The 10,523-nt window shown below is 42.5% G+C and overlaps 1 protein-coding gene across 1 annotated transcript in view; it reads left to right on the top strand.

Moving 5' to 3' along the window:
- Positions 1–226: 226 nt before the first annotated feature.
- The window catches only part of LOC147117669 (protein Jumonji-like), a 434,885-nt gene continuing 424,588 nt past the window's right edge, over positions 227–10,523 (top strand). Inside the window, 1 exon segment of the mRNA XM_085988853.1 lies at positions 227–733. Within this exon segment, the coding sequence (XP_085844979.1) occupies positions 689–733 (45 nt within the window). The 5' untranslated portion in view covers positions 227–688.

Below are 10,523 nucleotides of genomic sequence, written 5' to 3'. Positions count from 1 at the left end.
ACAAGTACTTCATTGGCTGTGAAATGCTTTGGGACGTCCTGAGGTTGTGAATGTAAGTCTTTTTTTTAAAATGTATTTTATATATACACAGAGTATGTTGGGAGATGGAAGTGGAAGAGAGAGGGAGAAGAAAAGAGAAACGGAGAAAGAGGGAAGTCCCAGTCTGTGCTGCAGCTCTTGTGCTCTCCGGCAGGGGCTGTACTGAGTGTGCGTGGCCGGGAGCGTCCTAACGTAGCCATTTAAAGTTAAAGGGATGTGATTGGTGGGAGTGCGAGTATGAGCCTGAGTTGTGTGTGTGTTTGAGACTCTGTCTGTCTCTCTGCACAGAACGTGACTACATTATTTTATTCCCCCTTCTCTTCTCTCTTTCCCCCATGTTTTTTTTCTTATTCAAGATGTAACTTCACCACACGTAGCTTTTTTTTTTACTTCGTCTTTTCGTGTTGCCCGGGAGCAGTAACTATACCTGGTGTCGACGAGTTTTTTTTTTAAATGATGAGTATTTTATTGAAGTGAATTATTTATTTTTTTTCTCCCTCCCAACTTCGGATTTAATCAAAAGGCGAGCAGGCACGGCAAGCACGGAGAGGGAGCTTTGTAAATATAGACCAGCCAGGGCTTATCCACATCGACGAGATTGATTCATGTGGAATTTTCTTCTCTTCGCAAAGAAAATTGGGACAACAGGATGACCAGAGAAAGACCCAAGAGGAATATAATTCACAAAAGATTAGTAAGTGGCTCAAGAAGTTTTTTTTAAATCTCTTTTCCTGAAGGTGGTGGTTAGGCTTTAACATTTTTCCCCTTTTTTTGAAGGTATTTTTTTTGTTTGTTATGGTTTTGGCTGCTAACACTGCAAGGTATCCCCATTGTACGTTTCTCTCGTTTTATTTTCCTAATTGTAGACACAATGATTTTTTTTAATGGATTATTTTTTTATGTTGGTGCCTGCTCTTTACAGAGAAGAGTGATTCGGTGACAGTCTGGCCGTCCCTTACCGGATCAGATCTAATTATTTAATAGTTGTTGGTCCGGCCTGTTGTGTTGCAAAGCTTCTTCTGGGGAGGAAAGGGAAGCGATCGCGTTCCCCCACGAATTACTTGTGCCGTTTGTTCGGCTGGCGATCCAGCGACGCCAGGCTCTTCCTCCTCTGCAGGATTTTTCCCTGCTTTGCCCCCCATTTTGGATCTTTCTGCCGCCGCCGATTGGTTCTGCTTGGATTAATGGCAACCTGCATTGCCTTGTTGTTGAACTCTTATTTCCAAGCAGGTTTCTCTCTCCCCGTACAGCTGGACTGCATTTTCGACAAATTATCCTACAGCCCGGCGCTTGTACTCTATTTTCTTTAGGTTTTTATTGCAAGTTGCGAAAAAGAATGTTTGGTTTTAGAATAGTTTTTTGGGGGTTTTGTTTGCCACATGGTCACGCTGTAATCTTATAGCAATGTTTGCATTCTCATTTCCCCCCCCCCCCCCCAAAAAAAAAACACCCACCATTCTTCAAAGGGTTACTGTCTGCAGTCGGCGGATGTGAATTATTCAGGGCCTTTAGGTAATGGAGTAGTGAAGAGATTGCAGATGTTTGAAAGGCTTCCATTACAATTTGGGTTGGAAAGCGACAAGGTTTCTCTTCACCCCCCCCCCCCCCCTTCTTGGATCTGCAATGACCTCTGACTCGGCAGACGCCAGTGTTTAAATGAGGAAGGTGACACGTTCACCACACTACACACTCAACTCGGTCCATGGAGTGACTTCTATCTGTACGACTCTTCCCACCTCCCTCCCTCCCTCCAAAAAAAACTCTGATCGGTCCCTCCGCGACGCGAGAGATGCTTTATTGTCCATCTGATAACTTGTCAAATTGCTGAAACGATAGAAAGCGAACGTCAACATTCGTGGGGCATCACGGAAACAACGACGCACAACAACAAAAAACACAAACTGGAATATATTTTGAAGAACATCTGACGCATTGCAGGGATGCGTTTGCTGAAGTTTATTTAGAATGAAAAAAAACTCAGTAATTTAAAAGCCTATACGTAATGGTTTTTTGTCCCCCCCCAAACATTGCTAAAAAGCTTTAGAACAAAAGAGGGGAGTAAAAAGTTTTTGCGGATGGTCCGTGGGCGGGCCGGCCGGTCTGATTGCAGAAAGCAGCTTGCAGTGGCAGCCAGCTTGCTGGGCGCTGTGCCGGGGGCGGCCCCCGGCTTTCTGCGTCTTGCTGGGGTGGTTGCTGCTGACTCGGGTGCAACAGGTCGGCACGCGGGGGCCGCTTCCAACGCTGTGTCGGCCGCGACGTGCCGAGCCGAGCGTGACGTCAGCACGGTCCGGAACCGCGGGACACGAGGGGGAGAACCGGCCTCTGTGACGTCACAATGGAGGGGGGGCGGGACCGGTGCGCACGGAAGCTGCGGCCGCCCCCACGTGACCAGTTGCATTTTTTTTTAATTCACAAAAAAAAGGGGAAATTTAAGTTAACTTCTGAAGTCTGCCCTTCTTCCTGCCAGCCGCTCAGCATCGCAGGAAATTGCTTGTCTCTCATGTATATCAATGCCCCGGTAGGTCAGGGACTCTTACGCCGAATCCCTGAATTTGGTGTGCGCCACACTGTTAGTCATTGAGATTTATTTTACGTAAACAGCGTTTTCAGTGACGAATTTGTCCTTTTTTGGAGATCGTGCCGGTTTTGGGTAAATGCAGATAGAGAAGTTTCATGCTCGCAGACCCACTTAACCTCGAGACTTGCACTGTTGCTTTTTAAAGTTAATAACTGGAGGCTGAAGCTTTGAATCAGTGATCGCAGCACTTCGATTTTGGATAATTGCATGGAGTTGGCTGCCTACTTTAGTTGGGCAAAGGATGTCTCTCACTGCAATGAAGCGACTTGAGACCTATCGGCTTAGCATGAACGGAATGACCGTTCCACTCAGCATTTGGAACCTTATATAACAGCAGTAGGTGTACATTTCCAACCCAGTCTTCCGGTTTGGTTGTCTATGATGCACCTGATGCATCTGTACGTCTCCTCTTCAACCATGCTTTTGCCCCTCCTGACCATGTGGCTTTTTCTTTTCCGCCCACCACCATTTTTGTTCACTCGCTATCCATTGCCCCATAAGGTGCTGCGAGACGGGTTTTTTTTGCACGTAAATGAGTGTTATAGAGATGTAAATTATTGTAAATGTATATCCAAGTGCTCTTGCAGTGGGGTGATTCTGGCTTCCCTGTGATACGAAAGCAGCCTCTTCCCTTTAGTGAGATGCACTGTTTTCTCCGAGAGGCAGGGGTTGTTTTAACTTGCTGCAAAATGAGTAGCCAATCAACATGAAGAGCATCAGACACATTTTTGTATGTTTACTGTATTGCTGCCAGTAGGAGCCCCAACTTTGGAAGCAGCATTTTAAATATAGCAATGCTGCTGATCCCAGTGTGTTAGACTTGTTTAAAAAAAGAGGCTGCTTCCATGGGTGACTCTGGAGGCAGTGCTATCCTGATCACCGTAAAGACACAAGAGGACTAAATAGCTGAGTTAGGTGTGATTTTTGATCACCAGCAGGCTGCTTGTATAGTCCAGCAAGGAAATTCATTTTTCACTCAATCATAATTTCATAATTGAATATGCACATACTCAATTTTATGCTGTGGGATCTGCTTTGCTGAGTGAGTACTGAATTGTCCGAGGTGCTGTTCTTTCAGATGGAACATTAAACCAAAGCCTGTTCAGATGGTCGTAAAAGAACCCAAAGCAGTATTCAAAGAGCAGGGAGTTCTTCAGGTCTCCTGACCAACATTCCTCCCTCAACCAACACCACCTAAACAGATTAACTGGCCATTTATCATGCTTTGTGCAGATGGGCTACCTAGTTTGTCTACATAAAACAGTGACTGCACTTCAAAAGTAATTCATTGCTGTGAAGCACTTTGGGACATCCTGAGCATGTGAAAGGTACTATATAAATACAAATTACTTCATTCCCTTTATTACACAAAGAAATAATTTGCATTTATACAGCACCTTTCACGACCTCAATGTCCTAAAGCCCTTTACAACTAATGAAGTACTTTTGAAGTGTAGTCACTGTTGTAATGTAGAGAAATGTGGCAGCCAATTTTCACACGGCAAGGTCCCCCAAACAACACTGACATAACTGGCCAGCTAATGTTTTTGGCAGTGTTGGTTGAGGGATAAATGTTGACCAAGACACTGGGGGAACACCTCTGCTCTTGGAATAGTGCCATGGGATCTTTTACGTCCACTTGAGAGGGCAAACAGGACCTTGATTTAACATCTCATCTGAAAGACGGCACTTCTGACTGCAACACTCCCTCAGTACTGCACTGTAAGTGTCAGCCTAGATTTTGTGCTTAAATCGCGAGTCGAGTTTCACCCCACGACCTTCTGACTCGGTCAAGATTGCTACCGTTGAATCAAGTCTGACACCTAAAGGCCCTAACTCACTAGTTGGCAGGTAGGAATACATTTTTTTGCCACTTTTTGCTTTTCCATGTTGTGGTATTTGGCTGCAGAACTGCACCCCATTTTCTTTGGTTATGAAACTTGGGTGTACTTTCTTGCAAAATTTCAAAGACTTTGTTTGAAAGATGCAATTCAAGAAGAAATGTTTGCAGCAAAATTTAAATAAGTACTTGGGAGATTTGTGGTAGAAGTTTTTGATTGGAAGAAGTTTCTATATACTGTACTCCAATTTATATACAACCCAGCTATGTAGTTGGGAAAAGAATATGGCCAATTTAACTCTTGTTTTTATTTAAATAGTGGACTAAAGGATAAGAGGGAGGTGTGATGCTTGACTGCATATTTAATAGGTGATTAGTATTGTGCTTCCAGAAAATGACAAATGTAAAGTACTGAACATAGAAAGGAAAACGGGCAATAGATGTACTCCATGCGTGGTAAAATAGTTAAGGATAAAGTTAAGAGACCTATGAGTCTGTAGACTTGACACTCAACTTGTCCATCCAATGCAGATCAACAAGGCTAATGGAATATAGAACTACTTAGCCAAAACAGTAGAATACAAGTCAGTGGAAGTTGTAATCAAACTGTGCATGTGCTCTGGTCAGACTGCACATTGAATACTGTGTGTTGTTCTGGTGGCTGAGAAACAAAGGAGACATTCAAGTACTGGATGCAGAGCCAAGAAGAACCACGGGCCTGATTCCTAATGTCGGGTCTGAGTTATGTGGAAAGATTTGGGCTTCTCAGCCCGGAAAGGAGGTACCTAAAGAGATGACTGTATGCAGGTTTATAAGATAAAGGAATGGAAAAAGTTAATCCGGAATGTTACTTTAAATTGTGGGAGTAGGACAAGGGGCCATGGGTAAAAGGTAACTTTAGGACTGTTCTTACAAAGTTTTTCTTCAGAGTGATCAAACTTGGAATGGAGGCAAAACCCTAGAATCGAGAACAATTTGGTGTAGCAATGGGGTAGCGTTCGGCCATTCTGGCTAGATGAATTAAGATGGGATGAATGGCCTTCATCATCCATATGTATCTTCTAACAGTGTTCACTTTGGGAACAGTTGGTGTATTCCGAAGTTACTCTATAAATGCTCATGACAGAGGTTTAATTTACTTTTTATTTGGTTTTTATTTTAATTTTTTGACACCTTAGAATTGTTGAGTCGCTCTTTGCTACTTTCAAATCAATAGAGCCACTGGCTTTACTGCAATTTCTGCCATGTCACCATTTGTTTCTTCTCAAACTCTTCTCCCCTTCATTACTTTTTTTTCTCCTGTCCTACATGCAACATTCCCATACCAAATCTGGTAGGTGGAATGCTCTGCTAGTGCCAGTCCTGACCTGTCTGTGAGGATACATGAGGTGTGTATAAATTGCCTTGGATCAACACCTGCTCTTTTGGGGAACAGTCCATTGCCCAACAACTAGACAAATATGGGAGCTTCTGTAAGGAATTGTGATAGAAATTTATACATTGTCATTGTGTGCCCTATGGATATGCACTACCAGTAGACTATACTAGAGTTGCAGCTGCTTTGTTTGGTGATGTTAGTCTGGAAATGGATGGTATGGTTGATCCTTCTACATTTTAAAGGAGAAAGAACGTTTGAGGAAGTACATCCATTCCATTCGGGGATTATGCCAACGGCTCAATATGTATCCAGTGAGTAGCGAGGTCCCACGTTCCCTTTCTGGTCTTTGATGAGTTACTTCATCTCGGTGGGATGGTATAATTCGATTATGAAATTGTCCAGGGTTGTCGCTTTTCTTCAATGACCCATGCAAGAAGAGTGCGTAGATGGACCGGTTGACCTGTGATATTGTGGTTCAATAGCCTGACATTTCCATCCAAGATGCTCACTTGAATAATGGGAGGGTAACTGATGCCTATGGAGTCGTACATCCAGCAAGGAGTCAATGATATTGAGAGGAAAAGACTTGTTGGGGGAGTGTAGGAAGAAAGTACTCTATTTGTAGATAACCCAAGATTACTTCAAAGCAAGCCAGGAAATTAGGACCAGAGGACATAAATGGAAATTAGTGAGCAGTAAATTTAAAACCAATGGCAGGAAGCACTTCTTTTGAGTAAAGAAGTGATAAATATTTGAAATGATCTGTCTGGCAGGATAGTAGAAGCAAAATATTGGAGTTGTTCTAGGTGCAGTAAAGGGACTTTGTAGAAAATGGGTGCCTTTCCAGTGATGGAATAAATATTTGCTGTGATGAAATGATCATCTGTAGCGCAGGTCTGCAGAGAATGAGGTTGCCCTGTTGAGAGCCTGTAATTTTAAACAGAGCAGCTTTGATCTCCTCCCAGTACCCAGAAGGTCTATTGGAACTGTGCTTTAATTTCTCAGTTAAGTTTTCATCAAACTAAACTTTATAGACTCTTATGAGATACCATTTTGAAATCGTTAAGTTCAACCTTTGAATTCTTCAACAGCTACAATAAAACAGTATGCATGACCCAAGTTGTAAACTAATTTTCACCAGTTTCATTAAATGCTCTCCTTCTTAAGATTACTCACTAACTGCCATGTGGTTGAATTTTTAGTTCATTTGCCTTTGCTCACTCATCAATATATAGTGGGGATTGGAGCTCTGCTTGGGCCAGGTGAGGTACATTGATGTAGTTCGAGGTCTCCTGTGGTGACAGAGACTGCTGTCACTTTGTTTTTCCAGTGGGAGAACTTGCCTACAGGCTGAGAACTAAAAGTTTTTCACACATCCTGGATGTCGAGCTATTTGGGATGTTGGCTTATGCGGTAAAAAAACCTGAGTTTAATGATCTGAATGTGAAATGAATTAATTGATTTTCCCCCCTTCTATCATTTATTGCCAGGGCAGTTGAATTTATGACTTGAGAGAACTGACCTTGGAATACTGCAATCACTTCATTGTAAGCACTGTGCTTTATAGGTAATGGATGAAACTCACCAAATTTGGAAGTTGCAGGGTGTCTCCTTCCCGCTTATGCCATCAATAGTCATCAATGGAATTATTTTTAGCAGGTCCTGCATTCTGGTAAATTTCGCTGTTTTTCCTATCGTGTAGATGACGGTGCAATTCTTTGGTGTGACGGGAAAGTCAAAGTGAGATTTTTGATGTCATTTTTGTGAAGCAAAGTGCTGCCGTTATGACTTGTATAATAAGTCGTGGATATAATAGTTACTATGTACAGATGGTGTAATTGGTTTATTGCTGTGGGAATATGATGACTTGGTGGATCTTGATTGCAGCGTGTTTTTTTTGCCCAGTACCTCACCTACCAAATCAGTCACATCTGCTTAGTTGCTATAACATCCTGCTCAGAACAATGAAAGGCATGTCAGCATAGTACATGTGGTTCTAAGGGACATGGGGATATAGTGTTTTTACTGTAACAGTTCTGTGTGTTTTGGATTATACTTTGCACTAATGTGTTTTTTTTTCCTCATCAAAAAACAAGCAACATTTGTTGTGATTACACTTCAAAAGTACTTCATTGGCTGTAAAGCATTTCAGGGCGTTCTGAGGTCGTGAGAGACATTATATAAATGCAAGTCTTTCATTTTATGTCATAATCCTTGAGATGCTGTTTTAAATTACTCATTATTATGTCCTCAGTGTTTCAGTGGAATAAAATTTACACGTACGTAACGTTTCGGTGGGGGGAGGGCAAGTGTTTTTTTTTATTACACCTCTGCAGCACCGTTCAATGCATTACTGCCTGTTGCTGCAGTTGCACAGTACGCCTAACCGCAATCTAACCCCCCCACGTCCCCTTTCTTCTTTACACCCTTCGGAGATTCCCAGAGTATAAAATTAGTCTTAATTGTATTTTTATTTACATTGGGGGGCAGGGGGTGTTGGAGAAAGATAATTGAATGCTGATCTACACGCTTTTCCCAAAATGTATTAATATTTGATGCTGGGCAATTCTTTCCAGCTGCATTTGTAGATAGTGCATCGTGACTTAGTGTATTGGATAGGGGAGAATGACTATCAAAAGAATGTGTATAACCTAAATAAAATCTTAAGTAGGAAGTGTTTTTTAAAATAAATTGTAGTAATAGTACAACAGCCACAATGAGTAAGTGCACAAAAAGTTTTTCCAGAGATTTCTTTGTAACATTAGAATTTAATCCAGAATTTTAAAAAAAACTAAAAGCTGGAAACAAAAGAACCCTAGACATACTCCATTTTGGACCCCCCCACCCCCCCCCCCCCCCCCCGGCCCTGTACCACAAGTCCGCAAATCTTGAAATTTAAGGAAAATGCATAGCAATGGTTGAGGGTTAATTTTGTTCCTGCTCCTGCTGTCAATTAATCAACGCAATATTAGTGTTCATCTCTACTTCACTGCTATTTGAATGGGGGAAGAAGGGAGGAAAAGCGGAGGACACTGATAGGCAATATGTAAAGCAACAGTGCAAGAGAGAATGGTAAAGTTGCCTTGAGGTTATTGCTGGGCAACTTAATACAACTTTATAATCTCTCTACACAATAGGTATTCAGAGATTCCTTAAGCCTCTAGTGAGATGTGAGCGGCTGGAGCTGCTTGACTAATAAGTTAGAGTTAGTAGACTGTCTTCCAGCAAGCCATTCGTCATATCTTAGCCTAGATTCTGTGTTCTGACCATGCTGGTATTATTGACTGTATCCACCAATACACTACAAAATGTTGAATTCTTTTGATTTTCTTTTTCTTCCAAGGTTCAATTAAAGCTAAAAGTTTTCACTAGCTGGATTGAAATTCAGAATGTTGCGAGGTGAGGTAGAACTGTAATTTATACGTGCTTCGTGAACAGACTTTGAAGCTCTTGTGCTCACGACCGGACCAGTTGCTAAATTGGGCAGTCCCCACATTTCTGTGGTTCACAATGAATTCTTGTAGGCAGGCCTCCTCAACCTTTTAATGAGTAAATATTTTGTATTGTGTGTTATAGTAGTACCCAATGTAAGGAGTCTTAGACAAGTAGTAGCAGTCTCAGCCTGTGCCTAGTTTGTACTAGTTTGTCCATGCAAGCGCAGGAGATGCAATACATGCCCTTATACCTCGCCCCTTCCCACTGTCCAAGGCCCCAAACACCCGTTCCAGGTGAAACAGCGATTTACTTGTACTTCTTACAATTTAGTATACTGTATTCACTGCTCACGATGCGGTCTCCTCTACATTGGGGAGACCAAATATTGGGTGACCGCTTTGCGGAACACCTCCGTTCAGCCCGTAAGGGAGACCCCGAGCTTCCGGTCGCCTGTCCCTTTAATTCTCTGCTCCACTCCCACTCAGATCCTAGGCCTCTTGCACTGTTCCAATGTAGCTCAACGTAAGCTCGAGGAACAGCACCTCATCTTTCGATTAGGCACTTTACAGCCCTCTGGACTCAACATAGAGTTCAACAATTTCAGATCAGAACCTCGGCCCCTATCATTTTTTCCACACTCTTTTTGTTTGTTTTCTTTTCTTCTCTCCCACATGGCAGCTGTCTTTCATTCTGCCAGCACAATTTACACTTCATCTAGAGCCATCCTTTGTTTCTTAACCTGTCCCATTACCATCTCCTTTTGCCTTGAATATCTCTCAATGTCTCTTAACCTCTCAATGTCTCTTAACCTCTCCTGCCTTCTATCCTATCCTATCACAGACCTTCCCTTTTGTTCTTTCATCCCCCCCCTTTCCCAGCTCCTACACTTGCTTTAAAATCTGTTCCATTTCCTGCTTTTTTTCCAGTTCTGACGAAAGGTTATCGACCTGAAACGTTAATTCTGTTTCTCTCTTCACAGATGCTGCCTGACCTGAGTAGCTCCAGCATTTTCTGTTTTTATTCCTAGTTTGTACTGTTTGGCTTCAACTGCAAATCTCCCAGCCAGGAGATAACTCTGTATATGCCTACTTACAGGCATGGGCAGAGCTCCCCTGCTAGCCATTACATTGAGAGTAAAACGGGAGCAAAATACTGCGGATGCTGCAAATTTGAAATAACAATAGAAAATGCTGGAAATACTCAGCAGGTCAGGCAATATCTGAGGAGCGAGCAATAGTTGCAGGTCGATGACC

Source organism: Somniosus microcephalus, chromosome 5 (assembly GCF_052327205.1).
Source record: "Somniosus microcephalus isolate GS21.2 chromosome 5, FLI_Smic_1.0, whole genome shotgun sequence".
Classification (NCBI taxonomy): Eukaryota; Metazoa; Chordata; class Chondrichthyes; order Squaliformes; family Somniosidae; genus Somniosus; species Somniosus microcephalus.
The sequence above is the reverse complement of the archived record's forward strand: the minus strand, read 5'-3'. Positions and strand labels throughout refer to the sequence as shown.